Below are 27,338 nucleotides of genomic sequence, written 5' to 3'. Positions count from 1 at the left end.
TCTCCACTTGAATGATACATACCAACTGGATTATTCAGCCAGTCTAAAGATGGAGTGGATGAAAAAGAAATTCCTGTCGCCCCAATAAATTTAAAAAAAAAAGAAAAAGAAATTCCAAAAGTCCAGAGACCTGAAAAAGTGCTGCAATATTCCTCATCAGGTTTGAAACCCAAAACTCTCTGACACAACGGTATCCCCCACCTGAGTAACTGACTGATACCCATCACCACCCCAAGGGGCCCTATTACCTCAATCATCCTGCTGTCCACAGGCAGGGTGGTGCTGACCATGTGGACATTAGGTGTGGACGTCGACCTCTGCCTCTGGGAGAGGGAACCTTCAGAGGAGGGGCTGGAGGTGTTGAATGTGAAGGCGTGGGGTGTGGAGTATCTGTGCTGGGAACTAGGCACAGAGGAGAAAGACAATTTAATGATTGACACTCAGGCCTCCCCACTGGTCAAGCTGTTCAACTACCTAGCATTAACATACTCTGGGGCAAATCCTACTTGTATTACAACCTCTGACAAAATGTGCCTTTCTTTCAATATGCACCATTTAAAAAAATTTCTTCTGTCTCGGTGCTATTGCATGCAAATTTTTGAAAAGGAAATAATGTATGTGCTTGGAATTCACATGAAAAGAACACATCTTCTTTTTAATAAATCACCTTTAGCGAATACTCCAAATGTTTAGACCATCTCTGAGAAGAACAGATTAGTATTTGCCAACCTACTAAGCTGGAAGTTGCCCAGTTCAATTGAGAGACTAAATCAGAGAACTTTAAGGAAGATTATTTAACAGATGGCTAGACCTGCTGAGTATGTCTGCAAAAAGGCCAGCATTTTATCCATGTGCATCCTCTCCCCCAATAACCAGCTCACAGTTTATTAATGCGAATTCAGTTTTTAGGTTGCAATAGCTAACTGTGAAATTAATCACTGGCCTCTTTGAGTCAATGCCACTCCCCCACCAAACTGGGAACAACATACTAAGCATAACATTTTTCTTATTTGCTCTAAAGATGTTTTGTTCAGATTTAAGTAACACAATGCATGAACTAAGGGATAAAAGTGAGTTCAAATGGTAACATTTCTAAAGGCTAGTTTTCCAAGAGAAATTGTTCTATTGCCTTGAAAAATTGCCTTCCCAGGTAATGCAATGTTTATGCCCTCAGAGGCCGTGGTTTCTTCTGTGAAATCACAGAAGCAAGTACAATTTGTTGGTCAGACTTGCTTTTCAAATTATCAAGAAAAATAAAAGTCATACACAAATATATATCCATGTATCATTTCAATACAAATTCGTTGTTCTGAGATATGCTGCCTTTAACAATTCCATGGTAGTTCTACAAAGGCCATTAAATATTATATAATTATATATAGAGCGTGCCAAAACATGTATAAACATTTTAAGAAAGAAGAAAACTGTAATACTATATACCAATAACAAAAGATGAATACAAGTCATGTGTATACATTTTTTTGGCGTCCCCTGTAATAGTATGTTGGTACAAAAGTAACTGCGGTTAAAAAGGTTAATAATTGCAAAACCCGCAATTAATTTTGCACCAACCTAATACATTTAAAGTCAGACTTTGGACAAACATGTAGATTTTATTTTAGGTTCCTAATTCAAGTGTAACACTGAACAAGATGTGAACTCAACAAAACTGATTTCAAAGCTGGAAAACAGTAAGGACAAGGTATGCTCAAACTCACAGGTACATTTAAAAGGATATTTATATTAAAAATCTAATTAGATGCCTTTTTTTTAACATAGCAGTCTATTAAATACTCATGGTTTTAGCAATGCAAGGCCATAATAACATTTCAAAGTTGAGGGTTTCATTTTTATTGCATCACTGCACATAGTTTTGGAACCCTTTCCCTGAGGCTCATCTCACTACATATTGAGGAAGGCAAAATCTCAAGGTCTTTAAAATGTGATGATATTAAAGGGCATATCATGATAATAAAAGAAACCTGTAGTTAGTCACTTTCCAGAATGTAAGAACTACAGGACCACAAAGAGAAAGTTCTACATTTTGCTCTAACACTAATATTAAGTTCCACAGAAGTAGCAAGGGGTTTACACGGAGAGGAGAGAATGCAAAGGAACTCTTGTCTTTTGTATTCAGGATTCCATCCTACTCACCCCAGTGTAACTCTCCAAAAGAAAAGCTGTAGGTTAAAAGAAAATTTTTACCTAACAGGCATCCGGGAAACAGACTCTCGCATCCGGCGCATTGTCAAAGAAGGCAGTGCTGGGACCCCACTATCACCAATAGTGGAATTTGGAAACAATCTAAATGAAATCAGAGAAAGACTAGTTTACAGACTTGCAGTAATTTTTGAGTCAGCCTGCCTTGTCTTGTAAATCAACAGCTCTTCAAACTAAACTTTTCCTAGTCACATTTCCCTCAACCATTCTAGAATACCAAGGATAAAGGGACCACCAGCCCAAACGACTGGGTTTGAATGACTACAAAATGTGAACAATATGGACGTGCCCATGCACATACACGCTCCATGTGTTTCTAGGAAACACTGGTCCAATGCCTGGTTGTGTAAAAATAGTGTTTTTTAAAGCTACACAGGGGGGCACTTTATAACATAAATCATGTAGAGCTTTATTTGAAATATTGTTTTGGAAATACATACATGAAAAGACTGAAATATGAAGAATAAGTCACACTCTGCACCATACATCATAAATAAGAGGAAAAATGATACTGATATTAACTGGGCATCCTCTTTCCATGAGATGAGCGAGCACTCATACTCGGCAATTTCACGTTGTCTCAGGTAATCCTCACAAGAACACTGCAAGGAAGGTAATAATCCCCCTCTTTCAGATGAGGGAACTAAGTCTCAGAGGTGGTTACAGTTAGTTAATGACAACACTGAGATTTTGACCCATGTCTGCTGGACTCCAAAGCTTGTGCCGTTTATGCTACACGAGGTCTCTTCACAAAAGCAACATGTCTCTACAACAAAAGAGGACGTTCACATCATGGTTTGATAAACTTCCTTAGTTTATCCCTCAACAAAGGATAAAACTTCAACTTTGACTTTTTATATCCTTAAACAGTTTTTAATTTAAACCTTACTGAAAGGTATTTGTCTGTATGAAATATATTTTGGTATCTCTCCTGAAGGATACAAATGTCTTTTGTAACATTTTATACTCAAATCATTTAAGACTGTTTCTAGTTTGAGGTGAAGACTGTGTGTACTAGCAAACTAGTATTGATAGATAGCAGTCAAGAGAGAAAAGACAAAAGTCTTTTTGGTTTTCATATCCCGTTGTCTTATGAATCCCAGTATGGTGATCTCTACATGACAGATAATAGTTTTACCTGCTCATTTGAGACTCATGCCACACTAAAACTGGTTTCAGAAATGTCACGTTTCTAAAGTAGATGGTTTCCGGATCATGACAATTCATTTATTAAGTCCCAAACCCCGACTTGTCATTCAAACATATAATAAGCATTCTCAAAAGCGTTTACTTCCCCACCCCCTTATGTTCTTTGAAAAAAGAATGACTCCTTACAAGAGTTGCCTGACATTACTCCAGTCCACACACATAGTAGGTACTTTGGTGCTACAGTGCTCGTGGAATTTGTAGCCACAAGTCTGACATCGAAATCCATTTAGCAGGAACTTCTGACACATGTCACAGAACGCAAGCTTCAGGAAGGTCTTCCGAGCCTGGAACAACAAAAACACAGGTGTAAATTATGCTGAATAAATGGAAGACGACAAAAGACAAAATAATTTCCTTCTTGATGATCCCCAAGAGGTTTCATAGAAGAGTCATCTTCCAACATTTGTAAAATTCATACCTAGAAATTCAAGTATATCTGTGACTAATGAAGCTTAAATTGCCTTACTGTAAAACAATGGTACAACTAGAACTTTAAACAACATATATGCTTATCATCTGAGAAATTCCTGTTGGCCAAAGGACCCAACATGCCACAAAGAGAGAAGAGATCTGCAACTTACAAAATTGTGTGTTGTGAGGGGAACATGATCCAGGAAATCTACTTGAAGTTCTTCTCCAATCAATGAGGCAGCATCAGTATTCCAATCTAAACGTGCTTTTTTACTAAAGGAGGTTTTAAAAAATATATAATACAAAGGGAAATATTTAAACAAGGTAAGAGTTCAATACCAATAATAGCAGCTACCATTTATCTCATGCTATATAAACATAAAACCTAATCCTAGACAACATTAACTTATTTAATTCATACAACAAATCTATGAGGTAGACATAATTACCCCCATCTTGGAGAGAATTGGGCCCTAAGAAGGTAATTTACTCAAGGCCACAGAGTGAGTGTAAAGGCCTATGTTGGAATCCAGGTCGGCTGGACTACAAAGCTTATGCTCTTAAAGTTTTCTTCAAACAATGAAATATAACAATCTCATGATGAAGCAAATATGCAATAAATTGGACTTTGTGACATTAATATCCTATAAAAATCCTAAAACCCTCTAAAATAGGTTACTAATATTGTTACAGCAGAAAGTCAACCTAGAAAATACAAAATACATAAATAGGAAGAAATCACAAATGAAATGCACTTTTCTATTAATAATAGGCTCAAATCTGTAAAGTTGTTTGCAGGGTCTATAAATATAAATTGACAGAAGACTTGACTGTCTTAATATTTACTCTGAGACCACTCTTTCTGTGCCTAAACTGGACGGAAAAATTGATACACTGAAGCAAAACTTAATGCCCAGCTCCTTTTTCATGTCTTATCTAGTTAATCGTCCCGACTCCTAAATGATGACTATTCTCAGGTAGGGAGAGAACACATTCATAGCACCATTCAACCTTCTCCCTTTGTTTACCAGAAGACTACTTCAGCCATTTCTCCGATCATCCAACAGTAAATAAGCCACCCCTTAATATAATTCCCTATATACAAGGTCCGGGACACCCCATCACTCCAAAGTTCTGTTTTACCCTAATGAAGAAAGAGGGGGCAGCCAGTTTTCTGAACAGTCTCAGGTGCTGTCAAAGAAAGAACCTAGGGTAGCTCCAAAACAATGCAGCCTTGGATGAGAGTTGACCAAGCCCCTCACTGTCTCAGAATCTCTCTAGTTTTTTTTCTCGAACAACAGATTAATGTCTCACAGTTCTGGAGGCTGGAAGTCTAAGATCAGGGTGCCACCAACATTGTTAGGTTCTGGCAAGAGCCCGCTTCCGGGCTTGAAGATCTTTGCCTTCTCACTGTGTCCTCATATAGCTGAGATCTCTCATCTTTAAGGAGCAATACAGACTGGTTTGGGGACCAACCTGGGGCTATATCCAAATAAAGCTGACATCTGCTTCAAAGATTTGCCCTTGAACAAACTGCCTGCTAAGCTGAGAGGTTTAGCCTACTCACCCTTTTGAGGAGACACGTTCCCTGGGCTGTACTCTCAAACTGGGGACTCCTTAAAACATAACAGATGTAAGCTGAAGCTCAGTACAGAACTAGTACCTTCCAAGATGAAGGTAGAGGCAAGGTAATTTCCCCACATTTTAGGGGGGGATAGTAATAGACAATGGATAATTATGGATGGCTCTGATACGCTGGGGCAGTGCCTAGCCTTTGAGAAGACTCTACTTTGCCACCGCCATTAGAAATTGATGGAACTATGGATCTTCCTTGAAGCAGAAATTCTCCTGCGTCTCTTAGCCCTGTGTCTGTCAAACTGTAGGGATTCAGTAAACATTAAGCGAATAAAGATGAGTGAATTACAAGAATCAGTCTCTTGAGAGCAGCATTCTTTAACCACAAGCAAATACTTTCTCAGCACTTACTCTGCGCACCGCATGACAGCAAACACAAAAATTTTTGCTCAAGAAACAAACCATCATACCATTACTGTTTCCATCTATGGAAACACTATCAACACCTAACGTGTATTTTATTTTCCAATGCAATGTTTTCAAGCAATAATTTCAAGCTCTTATTTTATTTTTCTGCATTGTCTCTTTATAAACAAGAATGTACAAATACACAATATTTTATGGGAAGCTAGTAAATGTTTTAGAAACTGGATGTTTACTAGTATGAAGGAGGAGCTAACTTTTGAGTCCTTACCCTTTGTGCTCATGGAGAAGTCTGAACACCGCACAGCACTCTGGTTGTAGGCCCCTCACTTTGAGCGCTTTCATAAGGCAGTCATGCAAGCTCATTCCATTTCGTACATTGACCTGGAAACAAAGGACCAGCTTGAGGAACAACACAGGCTGCACACCCCTTGGAAAAGTTGAGCATAGAAATGTGCCAGTCTATAAGAGTGTGTGTAGAAATAGATTTATGACAGAATGGCTTGTAGTGGCACGCACATACACACACACAACCAGAATTTCCAGCAGTGAGTGCTTGTATGGAACATCTGTATGTCAGATTATGCCCCTACTATAGTACTCTTAATGACCTGCGGGGAGCGGGGTCTATGATAGGTTAATTGGGGAAAACAGTTTTCAGAATAATACAAAGAGTAAGGTTATTTAAAGGGCGGAGAGGGTGAGTGTGTGTGTGTATGTGTGTGTGTGTGTGTCAGAGAGAGAGAGAGAGAGAGAGAGAGAGAGAGAGAGAGAGAGAGAGAGAGAGACCCAGCTGTTAACATCGAGAGAGTGGTTGGAAGAAATTAACTTTCCCTTTACACATCGCTGGTTTTTGACTCACTGAAAGGTACATGCAAGCATGAACATCCACCAAAGGAAAAATAAGCCAGTCTGGTCTATAAACAAACATGAGTTTTTCTGATCAAAACTTTCTATTTCTACTTATTTTTGACAAAATAGTTGATCTTCCTAACAAAAATTCCATCTCACATGCACTTCACGATCGTGAGGGCAAGCAGGAAGTATAGGAAGTGCCCTGCTGTAAGAGCAACAACACTGTTAGTTTAACAAATGTGCACAGCAGTCCACATAGCCTTAGCAGTATATGGCCCCCCACACCCCCCTGGACTTAATCCTCAAAAGCTAGGCAGTAGAAAGTGTGGGTGCCCAGGGTGCTAACGCTGCCAGCTGTATACACATTTCAACTGTACTCTTAAGAGTTTTGATAAAAAGCCCTATACATTTTGTTTTTAAAGCCTATACAGTTCATCAAAAGTAAGGCAACTCGAGTCAGGATGGCCAAGGAGAGTAGAATGTAAATTTGCAGTACTTGCAAACTGCCTACAATGGAGCTACCCACTGGGTGAAAGTGTGACAGCTGACGGACCGTGGCCGCCCAGCTCCCACAGGGAGGGGAATGAATGTTTGTATCTATTCTAAAAGTTTGAAATATCTTAAAACACTCATTTAAAATGTTCCACAACAAGTTTATTTTAAAGGTTCCTTATGCAGTGATACTCTTAGAAGATCCCATTAACTTCCAGCCTTCGAGAAACAAAACTAAGTGAAATATACGTATAATGATCTGAACTATGAAGACAGCAAGAATGAGAACAAAGAGAAACAAACACATACTAACAGTATCATGACCTGTATCACACACTGCGCAGTAGTGCTTTGAAAACTGTAAAGTGATATCTGTGTTATATCATTAACCTTCATTAAAAGTAACAGACTCCAAGAGCTAGACAGTTCTTTAAATATCCTCTACTCTAGTGGGGTTCTCAAATGTGGCTGCCATTGGAATCACCCAAGGGGCTCGTGAAATGCAGAGTCCCAACCGCTCCCCTCCAACACATTCAAGGATTCTGATTCAGTTAACCTTGAATGAAATCCAGAAATCTGTATTTTAACCTGCCTTTGAGATGATTCTAATGATAAACAATGGTGTTTAGTGACAGTCTAATCACTCATCCAACAGTAGTAGCAGCAGCAGTGGTGGTAGGAAGGAGGAGGAGAAGAGAGGAAGCAGCGGCTGCAACAGCAGCAGTTAAAGAGACACGTATGTTTACAAAACCAATGACAAGAAAAATTCAAAAACTAAGCAACTACTAATTACTGCTTCTAAACTTATTTAAATCAGATATACATCCTCTCTGTCATTCTCCTCTCTACAACTCCCCATGGATACATGTTGAAATCAGCTAAATCCGACTAATTTCTGGAGCCCCAAGTAATGATGAGAGTTATTTTGTGTTCCAGCAGTAAAGCAACCTAGGGATGATTAGAAACAGCTGACTGATGGTGCTGGCCAGCAAGTGACTCCTTTCCCCTTCCGGGCTCCCCTGAAGCTGGGTGCCTAGTGAAAGAAGCTGGTTCTTCCAGAGATAGATGGTCCAGCTCTACCATTTTACTTCTGAACTAGCCACTGTATTCAGCGTAAGCCTCATTTCATAAAGATCAGGAAACAGGCTCAAAATAGTATGTATTGTGTCTAGATGACATAGCTAATAAAAGGCCATATAGGGATTTAGATTTGGGCCTGGTTGTCTTACAGGTCCATACTATGCCAAACTAAGTCTCCCCATCTCCCAGACAGACTGGTGGTGCATGGAGGTCAAGAGCCGCAGAGCACGCAGAGCAACACCAGACGGTCCTCAGCGTCCCGTCACATTCACACTGCCCACCTGGGCTTTCCATCAAGGTTAGACAATGAATGCGAAATAGGAGGCAAAGATCACTTTGCAAATGAAAGATCACATTGAACTATAAGGAGATTATTACTATTTGTTTTGCCAGCCATTAAACTTTCATTTTTAGGAAAGGAAATAAAAATAAATTTACTCAAACTCGAAATGCCTTTTGAGTTTTGCCTTCAATATAAATGTACCTAAATGTACAAATACTATAACTGGGAGGCTTTTCAGTTCACAAAAAAAAAGTATAAAGGAATTTATTAGTAAACTGAGGAGAGTGGAACTGTTAAAAACAAACTGAGAAAACTGTGGCCTGGACTTCCCAATCTCAGAACATTCCCTCACCTAGGTACAAAGAATAAACACAAAGCACTGATTTTACACAAAGAATAGAGGGTGGGAAAGGAGAAGGTGTGGAAGTTTTGAACTAAGGTTTTCTGAAATGTCCCACCAAGCAAAATTAGCACAACTTCACTTTTCTGTTCTAACCAGATGGGGTTTTTTCTCCCAGGATAGCAGGAAACATTTTTGAGCAGTACTTTCTTAGAAAAGTTGGGGTTTTGTGTCAGAAAACAGTGGCAGTGTCCTACTATGATGCCACTACGAATCTGTCACTGGTACCACAAAACTAACCTCTGCAGGAATAACTGGCCAGTGCCAGTGTCCTGGAAAAGAGGAAGACGCTGTGATTTCTAAGCTACCTCCAGTCTTGCTCGGGGCCTATGAAATTTAACAAAACAATTTTTTGTGGGTAATTTTATTTCCTTCTAAGTACTTGATTATCATTACCCCCCAAAATTTAAGTGAACATTTACTTTAATATTTAGAAGAAAAAAAAATTTTATTAGTAATTTCTTTAAATTCACTAGAAAGGTCTAAGAGAGTTTTAAAAAAAAAGTCTTTGAAATATATCCCCATAAGAATGTACTATTTGTTTGGATCAAGTGGCAGAAGACATTCCAGGCAAGAGTAATAATAGAAGGCCAAAGGGTGTGGGGGGAATAGAGAGTGTGGAAGGAACACAGCAATATAAAGCAATAAAATCTGCAATTGGAAAGCCAATTAATAAAGACTCTAAGTGACAGTGAATATTTTCCGTTTATAAGGTGGACGACATGACCCATAATGTTTTCCTATAGGCAGGTGGAAAGCTCAATTTTCTGAGAGGAATGTTCACATACCACGGTTCTTTGCTTGTTTGGCAAGAAAACCCGGATAGTATTGCTTGTCTTAGAAGAGTCCGTAAGTTTGCCATCATCTGACGCCCGACGCTGATAGCCAAACTGCTGAACTATCGTGGGGGAAATGCAGCTGGGGCCATCAAACACTGCGTCTTTGAGTCCAAAACCATTGCTGATCGTCTTCCAAGCCCCCTGTATGTGCTCCATTGATGCAGCTGATGCAATACTTAAATCTGGGTTAAAAAAAAAAAAAGACAAATAATTATAATTCTAAAACAAATGCAATTAACAACACAAGATATAAATTGTGAAAATAGTGGTATGTGGGCATTCTTACATGTGATACCTTCTGCTTAAATAATCAGAAAACTTCTATATTAGTATATTTTCATAAAATATTTCATAGACAACTGAAAAATTAGCAAAGTGGGGACTGGAGATCAAGGGTTATATCATCAGTTAAAAACCAACCTGTCACATGAGCCCAGGTCTCCTGACTTTTAGTCTAATACTTTTTCAACTGAATTTCTCTTCTTTGATTATTGTATATCAAGTATGAGCAACTACCCTTGAGTATGAGTTCACATGTTTGTACTATGAGAATTTTTTTTAAAAGCATAAGCCAGTCTTCTGCCTTCAAGGAAAAGAAATTAGTACTTCTAGGACCTGTATTAGGCACTTTATATATAAATTATCTCATTTAATTTAAGACTCCAAAGATTTTAAATCCCTTCATCCACCCTTCATTTTTTAAACAAATAAGGCACAGAAAAACCATACTATTTGCCTACGAACACCAAAGTGATAGGCAAAATAACCAGATTCTATATCTGTTTAAATTTAAAGTCCATGAACTTTCCACCAGAGTTCAGAGTGCAAAAACAAAGCTTATAAACAGAAGTGAGCAGAGACAGTCACATAACCAAAAATAACCCAATGTTTTTAATTGGGCAACAAGAAAACTGCAGTAGAAGTCCATAGATAGTCACACAATGACAGTAAGTCAGACCGTCTGCAGTGAGGACACACAGTGCCCTGGCAGTGCCTGGAACTTAGCAACCATGCAGACGTGAGAGATTTGTTTCCTCCTTTAGAAAAGGGTGAAGTTGACAGGAAATCCCACCTTTTAGAAACTTGTCTTATTAACAACAGCTACCATTTTCTGGGTGCTACTATTATGAGGCCGTATAGACTATATACATCCCACTCATTATCCAAGCTAATCCTCAGAATGATGATACTCTAGGCAGGAATTACATCCCCACTTTACAGTTAAGAAAATTCTCACACAGCTTTAAGTGTCATAGCTGAGATTCAAAACCTTCAACTTTGACTCCAGAGCCCTTACCTTTTCATATACAATACTAACACTTGAAATCATTCAGTCACAACTGAAATGGCCTAGAATTAAAGACCATTTAATTCAAACCTCTTGTTTTCAACCAGAAGCTTCTGTCTGAATACCCATTATATGCAAAGCTCTTTCTCACATCACATGCCTGAATCAAGAGGGGATGACAGATATTAACTATTCTTAGCAGACAACTGAGGAAACCAAAGGTTTAAAAACTTACTCAAGATCACAACATGGCATTACTCTCGGTCTTGGCACAACTTTTTTGAAGGAGAATATGGTAATAACTATTAAAATTTTGAAATGTTCTTAAAGATTGATGGTCCATCACTTCGATTCTCTCTAGGAATGTACCCTACAGAAATATAAGGCAGTGTATAAAGATACAAGTTTACAGCATTGTTTATATCCTTGAAAACTTGAAAAAAAGACCAGATACCTCACCCCAGAGTCCTAAATGTTAATATCCGTGATAAATGAAGCAGATTTGGGTGAACAAGATGGAAAAGGCTGTGCAACATAAACAAAACTGAAAGACATAGTTTGAACCTTTTTATATTAATCTAGAAAGAGGAATATCTAGAATTATAAAAAGGTGAGAAAATCTAGAACAAGTATTAGTGATTATTTCAGCAGAATTGTAAGCAATTTTTACTTTTTACATATTAACTATTTACCTCTTGCTTCTGATAATTTACTATTACACTGTAAACTTGTATGAGCCCGTTTTATTTCTGTAAGGGGAGGTGGGACAAGACCCCACGACTGTCAAAGTGGCAGGTCATGACACACTGCATCCGCCTCTGGTACTTACACCTGAGCCCCGACACACTCCTAACTCCATCCCTCAGTTACCAGGAGGTCACTTTTTAGGGGCATCCACAGTTTCCATTTTCCCTAGATCTTTTTTTACCAACTACAAAGGAAGAAATGAAGACGTCTGTAACCAGATGAGACCGCAACCAGATGAGACCGCAACCAGATGAGACCACAACCAGATGAGACCAAAAATGAGGGGAGGGAGGGAAGGAGAGAGGGGGGAAGGGGAGAGAGAACTCATCCGAGCATCTCACTAGCCTGAAATGAGGTGGCTCCTATGATCTATAGATATAAAGCAGCCACCACAATTTTAAAAACGCAACTCAACGTGTCCCCTTCTAGTTAAGACTCAGAATAAAAGCTAAACTTCTTTCTGAACATGCCAAGCTTCACACCTCAGGACTTTCGAACTTCTCGTTCTCTTCATCTGGAAGGTTGAAACCTCCAGAAACAAGCAAGTTGCCTTTTACCCATCAAGGTCTTCACCTAAAAGATATCTTTAGAGACGTTTTCCCCTAGCCACCTTAGCCAGAAGACCCCAAGCTCAGCCCATCAAACAATCCTGTCTTCTTTTCTTCACGGCACTTACTACTATGTCAGGCTGTTTACAGATTTTGGTCAGTCCCCACCCTTCCTTCAGCATCCTGAGGTCAAGACTGCCAGTCTTGTTCACTGCTATGTTCTTAGTCCTAAATACAGTACCTGGAACATGAAGGCATGCAACTATTTATTAAATGCATTAAATTAGGAACAAGAATGCTGCAAAACTGTACCTTTTTTTAATAGAAAAGACCTGTCAAGGACTAGCAAATGTGAATTACATCTCCAATTGATAGTACACCTTTAAAAAAAGTATCTACCATTCAGCAAAAGACAAACTGCATTCTGGATTTAATTGTGGAGGAAGACTGTATTATATAATCTACTGGCTAAAGAGCCCCTTACAAAACTTAAATGTAGCTTAAATCTAAGGATGTAGTTATTTTATGATGAATTCTAAATCTTGTAGGCCCTTTAAAAATGTGTTGGTGCTTAGTAGAGAACATACCACAATAACTTTAAAAGTGACAAAATAAAAGCAAATCCACTTTAACAAGTTTTAGATTAGTTATCATTCATAATTTTTATTTTTCTATGCTATATCAAGACCACGTACAAGCTAAGAAGCTGCTAAGTCAGTGCTTCCAACCTTTCTCACATCACTCATACAAAATGATAGCTTAAGGCAAAGCACGCTGAGGTAAGCAGCAAGCCCAGTAAGGCCAGGGGCCCTGCCAGCTGCCCCAGGGCTGATGCGTGCACCTTAACCTGTTCATCATAGGAAGCTGTGCAAGGGTATTCCTTAAGCAATTTACCATAGAGTAACTCACCTGAAAACAAGAAAGAAGCATCTCCTAAAAAGCATACAGCAGTAACATACTTCAATCTTAAATGGAAACATTCAGAGGCCCCATTGATACTAGTAGTCTTAAATGTAACATAAATGTAAATCTAGCTCTAGTATTGTGGTCTCTCCCCTCTGATCTGTTGATTAAGTGCTCTGAATCAAAAAATAGAGAAATTAACTGGGTTAGAAGAAATCAATCATTTTTAAAAAGACATATGTATCTCCCTACAAAGGACTGCTATTCCTGGTATACAAAGAACTCCTGAGAATTAATAAGGAAAAGATGAAAAATGCCACAGGGAATTAAATTCACAGAATAGAAACACAAAGGCCATAAACACATGTGTGCATATACTGGAGACATAAGAATTTTAAAAATGAAATACAATTTTTTAATATTAGATTTATAAAATTTAAAAGACTGAAAACATCCATCACAAGCATTTGACAAGAAAGCTGTTACTTGTGGTAAGAGTATAAACTGTAACAATCTCACAACTTAATAATGTCTATTAATTATTTAAAGATTTAAATTCACATTTAAATTCACCGGTACTATTTGACAATCTATCCTACAGGAAAAAAAAAAAAAAAACTAACCCTACAAAAACACACAGGAGTATTTACTGCAGCATTGTTTGTAATACCAATAAACTGTGAATTACTTCCGAGTCAAAGTCGTGGAACTAAACCAGAAAAACTTAAAGCACGGCTGGTTTACAAAAACAAGACCTCCGAGGAAAGGGTGCTGCTCCAACACATTGGCTAAAGGTCTAATTTAAACAATATTTATCTAGACATTTTTGTCTAGAAAAACTACTATCTAAAGCTATGAAGAATCCTACTTTGTTTTGCCTGAGCAAACTTTTTAAAAAGTTTTAAGGTTTAAATAATATTTATATTTAAATACAAAAACTATTGAACAGCACTGCTAAAACTGTAAATTATTTTCCAGGATGTAAGAAGGGGGCCAACGTCACCTGTGACTAATACATTTTAAAATACTTTAAAGGACTATACAAGTTGTGTAGTATCAAAAGTAAATCAAACATCAAAAAAGATCAATTTAAAATGTTCATAAAGTAATTCTTGGTATTCAACCCTTACATTAAAAAGTGTTGCTTAAAAAAAAGATTGTTAAATATTCCACTAGAAGATAACTTGGTAACAAAAAGTTGACATGGAATCCAACTGCAAAAGTCCCATCATAAAAAATAATTTTTTTGTAGGTAACTCTCTTCATATATACAAATGCGTAGCTTTATTATTACAAAAGCTCCCTGACTTTAAACATTTATTTGGTGAAACAGCCTGAGAATTTGTATTCTACAGACTAAACATTTACCTTTTACTGGAACAGACACAGCATATTCATAATTTCATTTATTGTGATAACGAAAGTCCATAAATTACTTAGGGTGTCTACAATTTACTATGAATTCTTCTAGCCTATTCTAGAATTCAGGTTCAGCCAGTTCCAAGCGGCTTCCTTCTGCATTCCAGTTCCCCTCCCCCAACCCACCCCAGCATCACAGAACACCTCAGAAATCAAAAAGCCTAGACCTCCCCTACTCTGCTTCCTCCATTTTGGCTACTGTTCCATCAAAGAACTGCCACGATGCGCCTAGTCACAAAGTCAGTCTCTGAAAGGCACCAGGGTGTGGGTATTTTATGACAGAAAAGGGGGACAACTCATTAACTGCTACATAGCTTAGCTTTTTGCAGTCATCCTACTCTGTCAATCATGAGTTTACCTAAATTTCTCTGAATCTATTATTTTTAGCCTACATTATTTCTTAGGATGGTAGATTCCACTGGTTCAACAACAAAAAAAATTACCTTTTACTGGCTTCATGCTTCATTCTGCCATACTGGAGTTTGAAGATATGTTCACTTAAGGCACGTAATTCAAGATTTTTAAAGTATAAACTCTTTTCAAAGCTTTATCTTTCTATACAAAACGTCCATTTTTATTATAATAGGTCTTGTCACATTCTCAACCTCATTTATTCTCTATGTGAATATTCCTTTTCAGAAAGTTAGAGATATATCCAAGTTTCTAGATCTAACTTAAAAGATGGTTTATAAATTCTAAATAGTACTAAGTTTAGGAGAAAAAAATAACCATACTAGAAAGACACATAGCCCTGAATTATGCAGCAAGGGGACTCAACAAAGAGTCAAAGGCCAAGCCCCTGAGCAATCCGACAGGCTCTACTTGGAGATCCATTTCAGCTGCCTTCTTTGGGCCCGCTCTGTGCTGTAACTAAAATGGTTTCAGACAAGGACAGAGGCGGTACTCTCTTTTTAATAGACAGCATCTTCAGAGAAGAGACTTAAAAAAACTCAAGTCTCTTTCTTTCCTAGAGTATATAACTCAGCATTTTTCAAATTATGGGGTATGACCCACTAGTGGTCAGGAAATCATTCTGGTGAGTTATATGACCAGCTCTCTTAAATTAGATAGAGCAGAATGTATCTCACATAGTACAGGTTAGTATTTCGAGAAATCTTTGATTGAGGTGCACACACACGTATGTCTTCGTGTTGATCACTACTAAGTTTGAAAACTACAGATGTAATTCTAAAGCCCAGAATCTCCAGAACTTGTACGGATTTCCAAAGGCATTTATCCACACAAAATACATCTTCCTGCACTTGAATAATGGCTTTTATTAAGGATCCATCTAGTCTTCAAGTGTCTTTATTAGTTCTACCAATGAACCCTCTCCATGTGTGCTAATTCCACCTTATGTTACATTTAAAAAATAAGTCATTTCCCCTACTTTCTGTTAATTCTTCCAGTTTCATGTATTTCATTGCTATGTGGACTCAAAAACTTAGTATATTAAGTTTTCATTCTTTTCTCAGGTACCATTATTTTGTGACCTTATTCATCATTCAAATTTACTATGAAGCTATCTACTTTACTGGATATGCTGACAGTAACCTGAGACCATTCTCCAGCACTGAGTGGGCTACATGATTCACTAACTTAATGTGACATTTTTAAGGCTGGAATTTACATACTATGGTTCTCACACTATATAGTCTCATTTACTAAATTATTTTTGCCCTATGTTGAGTTCTAACATTTCTCCCTTTCTCTCTCTCTCTCTCTCTCTCTCAATAGCCTTTCCTCTACTTTCTCATTTACCACTTCTTATAAAGATCTTTGGTGCTGTGAGGCCCTCTGTTTCCTGCCTGCTGAGATGATGTTCTTTTCTGCTTTCAAATAAAATACCAAATGAAGAGTGTGGTGTTAACTCTCTTTCACTGAACTTAACATAGATTCCCTCCCCAGTTTAAAGCCTTCTCCAAATTATACACAACCAAGACTCATCTAGTCTTGCAACCTTTTTTACTTTCTCTTCTAGATGGTTTGAGAGATCCAGTCTTTGCATGTAGTACAAACATCTTAAAATGTACAAAGTGGGTTTCTAAAGTCATTCTCTGAGGGCAGTCCCTCGATAGAATACTGTGTGCGTCTCTTGAGGCTTTGGGTCCTCTGGGATGTTCTTCAAGTAAAGCACCTGAAATTCCCCCTCATAAAGCCTCCCCTCTTTGCTCCCTATTCATAATTTACTACTCCCTCCTCTTTTTCATATTTATACTATTCACATATATATTAAGAGCACTTCCCACCTTGTATCATAATTATTTATTTACATGTCTGCCTCCCTGCCTGCTCTAAGCTCCTTAAGGATGGAGTACAAGCCTTCTTTGTTCTCTGTTCTCTCAGAACTTAGCACGACAAGTGACCCACAGGCATTACTCAAAAAACCAATGGGGTGGTAGTTGTAGGATCCACTATACATTAAATATTAAAATGTATATAAATTAAGGAAAATGGCTATTTTGCGATATAATATATAACCACAAGAAAGCACCCATAAAAAAACACAAACATTTAACAAAGACTGTTTGGCTACCTAAACAATAACAATATTGGTTGCTCTCTATTTTGACCCCTGCCAAAACTCATTAGGCAACAAGACCCATTCATCAAAAAATAAATTTCTTAAAATTCTGTACCAACTAAGCAGCAACAATGATAATACTGAGTTCTTTACATTTCAGTATGTACATAGTAAGTTTCAGTTCTTTACATACAGTGTCTCATTTAATCTTCCCAACAACTCTATGAGAAAGACTATTGTTTTGATTTTGGAGGAAACTGAGGACCAAAAAAGTTAAATAAAATTGTCCAAGGTTACACAGAAAGATAGAGAACCAAGATTACTGACAGAACATCTGAGGTCAAAAGCACTCACAAGTTTTACCAAAGTTTTATCACACCATCATTCTTTATTCTTAAGACAGATAAGATCAGTGCATTTGTGGGACAAGCTATTGCTCAGATGAGGTACCAGATTTCAACCTTGTGGCTGCCTGCACTAGCTTCCTGACAATTTGGTTCTTTCCTTCGTCTGGTACCTTTTTAAAAATTATACTTTTATTTAAAATAGGATATAAGCTCAAAATAGTTTTGGAATTTTAGTTTTAGCATAGTATTTAGGCTTGGTACAGTTGCTTCTTCCTTCTGAGAGTTTTGCTTTTTATTTAGCTACATCTGAAAACATTGATAATCCCATCACTTAAAAATTTAAATATGTATATGAACTTATTGTTTCTACTACCTACAGGAGATTACTGGTAATAACAATTTGGTGCTCACACTTTACCAAGACGATATCAGTCATTTAAACTTTTGTCAATCTAATGGTAATAAATACTAACTCATTAATTTGATTTTTACTTAACTCTAGTAATGTTGGATATGTCTCCATGTTTTTTGGCTATTTGTAAATTGTCTGTTCTTGTCCTTGGCTCGATTTTCTATTAAACTATTTGTCTTTTTCTTCTTGAAAAAAATAAAAATATGACCTAAGAATTAAATTGTGGAGAAGGATAAAGGGAAAAAGTTACCCATAATCTTACTCATCCTAACACATTTTTTTGGATATCATCTTCTAGTATTAAAAGCAAAATTACGTGGATATCAGTTCAAAATCTACCTCCACCTTTTATTAGCTGTGTGGCCTTTTGCTTAATTGCTTAACTTCCCCCACACCAATTATCTCAATTATTCATGCAATAAACATTATTGAGTACCTACTGTGTATCAGGCACTGTTCTCGATACTTGGATTACCTCAGTGAAATAGAGATAAAGAGCCCTGATTTCAGAAGAAGCTTATTTTCTAGTGGAGACACACAATAGAGTAAATTATATAATACAATAGTGAGTCATAGAGAAGTGCTGGAAGAAGGGAGGCAGGTTGCAATTTATATAGTGAGATCAGGGGAGCCTCAGTGAGGAGGTAACAGCTAAGCCAAGACTTGGAAGTCAGGGAGTCTGACTCGCAGAGAGCTCGGAAAACAGCCAGTGAAAAAATCCTTGAGCAGGAGTGTCCCATATACAAGGAACAGCAAAGAGACCACCGAGGTCAGTGCAGTGAGAGTACAGTTGGGGGGAGAGGGGACAATGCAGATAACATACTATCTTGTTGGTCAATATAAGGACTTCTCCTTTTACTGAGTGAAACGGGAAGCCATGGAAAGTTTTTAGAGCAGAGGAGACACAATCTGCCTTAGGTCCTAAAAGGATATAGCCACTATATTGCAAATAAACTACACAGACAATAGATATATAATTATGGAGTTCAGAGGATGTCTGGGCTGAAGAATTAACTAACTGTAAAAAAAGGAATACCTCATTGAGTTGTTAATGAAAATTGTTCAGTGTTTGCAAGGCACTTAAGCACTGTGGCTGACACTGTGAATGATATCGTTATAACTTCTGCCTTACATAAGGACACCCAGCATAGGAAATGAGACAGGTCAGACATTCAGCCAATGCTTCACTTGCTAAGAAGTTACGTCCCTAGTACTCACCACCATCGGCCTGGAGGAAGGGGATTCTAATTCACATGAAGGGGGCCAATCAGTCCTGCCGGCTGAGCTGCAGACCTTTTGCTATTTGGCAATGATTTCTTCGGGGCTAGTTGTGGCCTTAATCTTTGTCCATATGTACGCACAATCGCATTCTCAGTCCAAATCCCATGCTACATTATTCTTCCAATTTAATTTTAAATATTTGATCATTATTTGTGTAATCAATGTTGTGTGGGATTTAATTTATTCTTACCTATTTTAAGACACACTTTTTTCCTTCAAATTTTAAAACCTCTGGAATCAGAACACCTCTTACAAACAGTGGTATACCTTATTTATCCTAACAGAGACCCTGAACTAAACACCTTCAGGAATATAGGTATTTTGCTTAACACCCTAGGCGTGGGATTACTGGGTGAAAAGGTAAGAATTATGTGTGAATGCTGCTACTGTCATGTTTTTAACGTTTAAATTGGACTTGGGTGAAGTTTTGTCCTTAAGATAAGCTTCTTGTCTGAAGCAATTAGTCACTTTTTTTTCTGATTATTTTTTCGGGTGGATGGGGGGCGGGTTGGTAAATTTAACCCAGAAAAGGCAGGTCGTACTGCTACTTCATCTTCTTAGAAGTAACGAAGCGTTCTAAACGTTTAGAAAGTGTAGAGATACACACTGATAAAGGCAACACCAGTGGGTGTAACTTGCATAAGAATTTCATATTCAGACAGCTCTCCATCAGATTATGTGTTGAGTAAGATAATTTTGTGTTTTTTATACTCCTTCAAAGAAAAGTATAACTCAGCAGCCTAGTTCCCAAGAGCTCTCTGAAATGCTTCTAATAAGAAGGCCCAATACCTTTTATTCCTGAAAAGGTAAAACAGAAGGTCTCTAGGGGTGGCCGGTTTGCTCAGTGGTTAGAGCGCAGTGCTTATAACACCAAAGTCACAGGTTTGATTCCCACATGGGCCAGTGAGCTGCACCCTCCACAACTAGATTGAAAACAACAACTTGACCTGGATCTGATGGGTCCTTGAAAAACATACTGTTCCCCAATACTCCCAAATAAAAACATTCTAAAAAAGGTCTCTAGGGTACAGTTTAGAGCGTGGATGCCATTCTAAAAACTATGCTAACTGAATGTTTGAATGCAGAGACCAACAGCCTCTTTCTTCCATCGCTGGGCAACCAGGCTCAAAGAAACTGACATGAGTTTTCCTACTGTACAATGAAGCTCAAAGTTGAGCTTAACCCAAGCACTGAGAGATTCTAATCAGCTCTTTAATCTTATCCTCTCAAAAACAAGCAGACTGCCATGGATTAGCCGACATTTTAGGAAAGCCTCTATCTAACATGTAAAGAACCCAACTGGTTGATTTGAGCTGTCAGATTAACTAGAGTTAACACAACCCATCGAATGCTTATAACATTCAATTTTCTAATAATGGAGGACCCAGAAGAGTCTAAAGAAAAAAATACTGAGGACCACGAATCAGAATGACTTCAAATTTCTCAATACTGGAAACTAGAATGGAGCAAAGCCTTCTAAATTCTGAAGGAAAATTATCTCCAACTTAGATTAATCAGTAAAACTGTCAATGAAGGTAGTAGGGAGATATTTTCTGACATTCATAGCTACAAAAATTTTACCCTTCATGATCTCTTTCTCAGGGAATGTGTTACATGAATAAGAGTAAATCAAGAAAGAGAAAGACTTGGAATATAGAGAATAGGGCATTAACACAGGAAAGAAGAAAACAAAATCCCCAGGATGCCAGGGAAGGGAAATACTTAGATGAGAAGTGGGCATCAGGGACCGGAATCCATAATATTGTGGCCCTTTCTAGCAATCTGAAACTACTACCAATTATACTCACCTACGTAATGGCTTTTGCTTTTCTTCAGAAAGGAAGGGAGGAGAGGGAGAACAGAAAGAAAAGGAAACAGCTCACATTTTAAAAGTTTTTCATGATCCTATATAACCTTTAATGACACTCTTCCTTGTGGAGGGGGATGTAAGACCTGTGCTGGCTCCTGAAATATTCTAGGTGGTCGAACAACTCGACCAGTCTAGCAGCACAGAATTTCCCAAAGCATGGGCCCATATATTATTCATGGTTTACAAAATGATTAGGAGATTTGAGAACAAGACATCAAATAACACTGAATCAATCAGTTAAAGATTATGATAAGGAAAAGGTCTCAGTCTGGCATCTTTAATTAACACTTCCTAATCTCCCTTTTTAATAAAAAAGAACAGATTTCAAACTCAAAACCACTGACAGAGCCGGCAGAGTGGAAGTCTTCCGGCAGAGTGGAAGTCTTCCGATGGTTACTGAAAACTGAAATGAATAAAGCAGACACTGACGGAGCTGAAACAAAGGTGTAGATGCAGCCTGACCAGAGACTGCGAGGACCAGTGGGATCCCCCACATTAAAGGGACCCAAACCAGTCCACTCTATTTACCGCAGTAAGATGAGGAATCTGATTAGGAATCCCCTGGGGAGATGGTCAGGAAGATTAATCAAGGCCAGGGTCTTCTGTCCCCTCCCCAGCCAGGGACCCAAGGCCATATGCACATATGCACCCTGTTTCCCCGAAAATAAGACCTAGCCAGACCATCAGCTCTAATGCGTCTTTTGGCGCAAAAATTAATATAAGACCAGGTCTTATATTAAAATAAGACCAGTATTATACTGTATTATATTATATTTATTATATTATATTATATTATATTATATTATATTATATTATATATTATAGACCCCGTCTTATATTAGGACCGGGTCTTACATTCATTTTTGCTCCAAAAGACGTGTTAGAGATGACAGTCCGGCTCGGTCTTATTTTCGGGGAAACATAGTGGGTAAAATGGCCAGAGGGAAAAGAAACTTTTCTGAGACTCCATGATACAGAGGCACAATGCACTGTAAAACCAAAACCTCTTGATGAAATTACATTAGTAATGTAAGAGTTTATGGAATTAAAAGTTTATTGGAAAATTGGGGGATTTGAACAGATTTTGTGTGAGGTGGTCCCATCTCCTATACCTAAATGCATTATTGGGATAGATATTATGTCTGACTGGGGATTGCTTCCCCCACCTAATAATATTGTAAAACAAGGTATGCAAGTCTGCCCTCAGGCCCGTTTTAATTGGGTATGCTAAATGGGAACCACTAGAACTGCCGGAGCCCACACACGTGGTTAACTTAAAGCACTATAGAATACCTGGTGAATAAAAAGAGAGTCCCACTTTAATTAATGACATGCTAGAAGCTGGAGTGCTGCAACCAATGACTCTGCTTGGTAAATAGCCCTGTGTAGCCTGTGAAAAAGGCAGATGGCTCATGGAGACTAACAGTAGACTCTTGAGGCTTAAATAAGTTGTCCTGCCCATAGCCTCAGCAGTTCCGGACATGGTCCCGACCACACAGAAAATACAGAAGGCTAACAGAAGCTGGTACTCAGTGTCGAACCTTGCAAGTGCTTCTCCATCTCAATCTTGGAAAAGAGCCAACCACAATTTGCCTTCACTTTGGGAAGGACCCCGATTTATTTTTACTATGCTGCCATAGGGTTATCTGAACTCACCCGCTTATTGTCATAATTTGGTCAGAAGGGATTTGAACTTGATGCACATCTCAAGTGTAATAATACACTATATTGACGACATTATGATATTAGAAACCAAAGTGCAAGCTAGGACTGATCTGAATGCAATGGTGATGCACATCACAAAGCAGGGCTGGTTAATAAATCCAGCAAAGAGCCATGCAGTCAAATTCTTAGGAATGACCTGAGCTGGAACCACTCGGGATACTCCACAATCAACTAAAAATAAACTGCTGTGGCTGCCCACCCCTAGTACTAAACAAGAACAGTATTTGGCTGGTTGATTTGGATTTTGGAGAATGAATATTCCACATCTGGGAATCCTGCTAGCTCTCATCTCTAAGATTACCAGAAAGGACGCTACATTTGAGTGGGGACCTGAACAAAAGCAGGCCATGTCTGAACTACAAAAGGTAGTAGTATCTCCCTTAGTGCCTTTGGGCCCTTATGACCCCCGCTCACACATGATTTTGGAAGTGTCTGCCACCCGGTCCTCACACAGACTGAAGCTTATGGGAAAAGCCCACGAGCGCTTCCCAGCGGTGACCACTGCGATTTTAGACATGAAAATTCCAAGATGCTGTCAACCAACACACACCATTTGAGAGACTATTAGCCTGCTTGGGCACTAACTGAAACTGCCTCAATGACTGAAGGACAAAGCAATCATGAAACCTGAGATACACATAACGTCTGGTGGTATCAAAGGAACATCTGCTAAGACAACTGGATACACACATGCAAAAGAATGAAGCTGGACCCCTACTTCACAGCATATACAAAAATTAACCCAATGGGTCAAGACCCAAATGTAAGAGCTAAAACTAAAAAAAACTATAAAACATTTAAAAGAAAACACTGGATTAAATCTTCATGATCTTGAATTTGGCAGTGGCTTCTTAATAACACCAAAAGCACAACAAGCAACAAAAGAAAAAAAACATAAATTGGACTTCATCAAAATTAAAGCATGCTTCAAATGACACCATCAAGAAAGTAAAAACACAACTAAAGAATGGGAGGAAATATTTGCAAATTATATATCTGATAAGGGACTTCCATCTAGAATGTATTCTATAGAATATAGAAAAAAGAACTCTTAATAAAAAAGACAACCCAATTTAAAAATAGGAAAAGTATTTGATCTCCATTTTTCCAAAGACACAGAAACAGTAAGAACATGAAAAGGTGCTCAACATCACACTAATCATCAGGGAAATGAAAATGAAAACCACAATGATATCACTTCACTCCCATTAGGTGACTGTTATCAAAAAAAGAAAAGAAGTGTTGGCAAGAATGTGGAGAAATGAGGCGGCCGGTTTGCTCAGTGGTTAGAGTGCGTTGCTCATAACACCAAGGTCGCCAGTTCAATTCCCACAGGGACCAGTGAGAAGCAATGGCTTGAGCTTGGAGCTGAGCCACTGGTGGGCGGCCGGTTGGCTCAGTGGTTAGAGCGAGGTGCTCATTAACATCAAGGTTGCAGGTTCCAGTCCCACATGGGCCAGTGAGCTGCGCCCTCCACAACTAGATTGAAAAACGCCTTGACATCCTGGAAAAACACACTGTTCCCCAATATTCCTCAATAAAAATTAAAAAACAAAACAAAAAACAATGTGGAGAAATTGGAACTCTTGTGGATTGCTGGTGGGAATGTAAAATGGTGTAATGGCTATAGCAAACAATATGGCAGTTCCTCAAAAAATTAAAAACAGAATTACCATGCGATCCAGCAAGTCCACTTCTGGATATAGACCCCAAAGAACTGAAAGTAGTTACACAAAAAATATTTGCACACCCGTGTTCATAGCACCATTATTAGCTAAAAGGAAACAACTCAAGTGTCTAACAAACAATGAATTGACAATAAAATGTGCTATACATGTATAAGGGAATATTATTCATCCTTAAAAAGGAGGTTCTGGGGTGGCTGCATGGCTCAGTTGGTTAAGAGTGCGAGCTCTTAACAATAGGGTTGCCGGTTCGATTCCCACATGGGCCAGTGAGCTGTGCCCTCCACAGCTGGACTGGAGACGGCGACATGCCACTGGGATTCCGGAGGGGCGGCCGGATGGCTCAGTTGGTTAGAGCACGAGCTCTCAGCAACAAGGTTGCCAGTTCAATTCCTGCATGGGATGGTGGGCTGCGCCCCTGCAACTAAGATGGAAAACGGTGACTGGACTTGGAGCTGAGCTGCGCCCTCCACAACTAGATTGAGGGACGACTTGGAGCTGATGGGCCCTGGAGAAACACACTGTGCCCCAATATTCCCCAATAAATCTTTTTTTTTTTTTTTAAAAAAGGAGATTCTGATAATGCTACACCATAGACAAACCTAAGGATATTATCCTAAGTGAAATAAGCCAGTTACAAAAGGGCAAATATTGTATGACTTACATTGACACAACTAAAATGTTCAAATTCATAGACAAAGTAGAATGGTAGCTGCCAAGGGCAGGAGGGAGAGTAGGAGAGGGGAGTTAAACGGGTAGAGTTTCAGTCTGGGAAGATGAAAAGGTTCTGGAGATGGATGGTGGTGATGGTTACAATAGTGTGAATGTACTTAATGCTACTCAACTGTACACTTAAAAATGGTTGTTAAGATGGTAAATTTGTTATGTATATTTTACCACAATAAATTTTTCAAAAGAATGTTTACAGTTGCCTAATTCTACCATGTCATTAAAACAAAATAGCACGTTGATCCTTATAAGTCAAAATACTATCAAAGTCACTGATGCTAAATTTGGAGGCGCTGAGAGGCCCCTGTACCTCCCTGGACTACGGGGCTTCAGCTTAAAAACGAGGTGGGTAGGACTAGATCAGTCCTACTCCCAACTTTGGAGTCTCCGGACCCTTGTGGACTCAAAACAAAAAAGATCCTCTGGTTCCCCTGGTTACTTTCAATATTTCCAAATAAAACCTAATAAAATTATTCTTTTACCCTCCAAAAGCCTGCTCAGAGCCATGAAAAACATCGGGGTTCTCTCGTACCTGCAGACTGGAATTACAGGACTTCAGGGTTGACTCGCAGGTTATTAGAACCTTAGGACCTTAGAAAGTTCATAGCAGCATTATTCCTAACAGCCAAAAGGGGAAACACCCCAAATGCCCATCAACTAATGAATAAACAAAATGTGGTAGATCCAAACAATGGAAATGCAATATTACTTGTTCATAAAAATGAGTGATGTACTGATACATGCTACAACATGGCTAAACCTTGAAAACATGCTAAGTGAGAGGAGCCACTCACAAAAGTTTATATATTACATGATTCCATTCATATAAAAGTCCAAAATAGGCAAGTCTATAGAGATAGGAAGTAGATTAGTGGTTGTCTAGGGCTAGGTGGGTAAGAAGGTTTGGAGGGTTATAGCTAAGGGGTTTCTTTTTGGGAGTGATGAAAATGTTCTCAAATTGATTGTAGTGATGGTTGCACAACTCTTAATATACTAGAAGAAAACAACACTGACGTATATACTTTAAATGGATGAATTGCATGGTACGTGATTTATATCTCAATTAAGCTGTTGGGAGGGAAAGGTATGCAGTAATTTGGCGGGAGCTATCTGGGTTTCTGAACTTTCTAATTCCTGGTTTCTCTCTCTCATAAATCCTGGAACTTTTCCTACTCCATACCCCAGTATCGAAGATTCACTATTATATGTAATGTAGTTTGAAATGGATTCTGTTCTTTGCATCTAAGGGTCCTAAGAAAAAACATTTCTATCCTTAAGAACTAAAGGTATGAAGGGTAGTTGCTCAAAAAAAATATCTGCTAAGTAAATGAACAGCAGCCGCAACCGTAAGACTACTTATTACTACATCCTGGGGGCTATACAGAACACGTTCTATCAGTTACTTAAGCAAAATGGTTTAATGAGTAAGAAGAGAGGTAGTACTGGGTTTGAAATCCAACCTCACTGCTTATAGGCTGTCTAAACTTGGACAACTTACGTTTAAACTCCCTCAGGCTCAGGTTCCTCAGCTATAAAATTAAGATAATAATAATGACAGTACAAACATTACTGAATCCCAGTGAAGAATGAATAAGATAATGTACGCAATGTACCTAAGAGTCTGGCACATGAAAAGAATTTTGAAAATTAGTAAAAATTGTATCTATTACAAATTCTTCAGGTGTGAAGCTGAAATTACCCATTTTTGTTTTGTTTTGTTTTGAAGTGTATTACACTCACTAGTAAGTTTACAGAACCAGAGCATCATTTAGTGGTGGGTATGAAGGTTAACTTGAGACCTTCCACTTCTGAGAACTTCAGTAAATTCAAGAACTCCCAGAAACTGAATAGAGACTCTTAGATACTGTGTTTCCCTGAAAATAAGACCTAGTCGGACACTCAGCTCTAATGTGTCTTTTGGAGCAAATGTTAATATAAGACTATTATAATTATACTATATTATAATATCGTGTAAGACCCGGTCTTATAGCAAAATAAGACCGGGTCTTACATACTATTATAATATAGTATAATATAATTAATATAATATAATACTGGGTCTTATATTAATTT

The 27,338-nt window shown here is 38.3% G+C and overlaps 1 protein-coding gene across 5 annotated transcripts in view; it reads right to left on the bottom strand.

The window, feature by feature from the left end:
- The window catches only part of RAF1 (Raf-1 proto-oncogene, serine/threonine kinase), a 61,148-nt gene that overhangs the window by 15,111 nt on the left and 18,699 nt on the right, over positions 1 to 27,338 (bottom strand). For 2 of the 5 annotated variants that reach the window (XM_074312966.1, XM_074312964.1), the window contains exons 2-7: positions 9,737 to 9,969; positions 6,110 to 6,222; positions 4,011 to 4,113; positions 3,556 to 3,713; positions 2,206 to 2,304; positions 249 to 402 (exon numbers count right to left, since the gene is read on the bottom strand). In XM_074312966.1, coding sequence (XP_074169067.1) covers positions 249 to 402; positions 2,206 to 2,304; positions 3,556 to 3,713; positions 4,011 to 4,113; positions 6,110 to 6,222; positions 9,737 to 9,943 — 834 coding nt within the window. In that variant the 5' untranslated portion in view covers positions 9,944 to 9,969. Of the gene's footprint in view, positions 1 to 248; positions 403 to 2,205; positions 2,305 to 3,555; positions 3,714 to 4,010; positions 4,114 to 6,109; positions 6,223 to 9,736; positions 9,970 to 11,310; positions 11,434 to 27,338 lie in introns of those variants that run through there. The other 3 variants (XM_074312968.1, XM_074312969.1, XM_074312965.1) reach the window with 2 other exon arrangements.

Source organism: Rhinolophus sinicus, linkage group LG10 (genome assembly GCF_036562045.2).
Source record: "Rhinolophus sinicus isolate RSC01 linkage group LG10, ASM3656204v1, whole genome shotgun sequence".
Lineage (NCBI taxonomy): Eukaryota > Metazoa > Chordata > Mammalia > Chiroptera > Rhinolophidae > Rhinolophus > Rhinolophus sinicus.
This window is presented reverse-complemented; position numbering and strand designations above follow the sequence as displayed.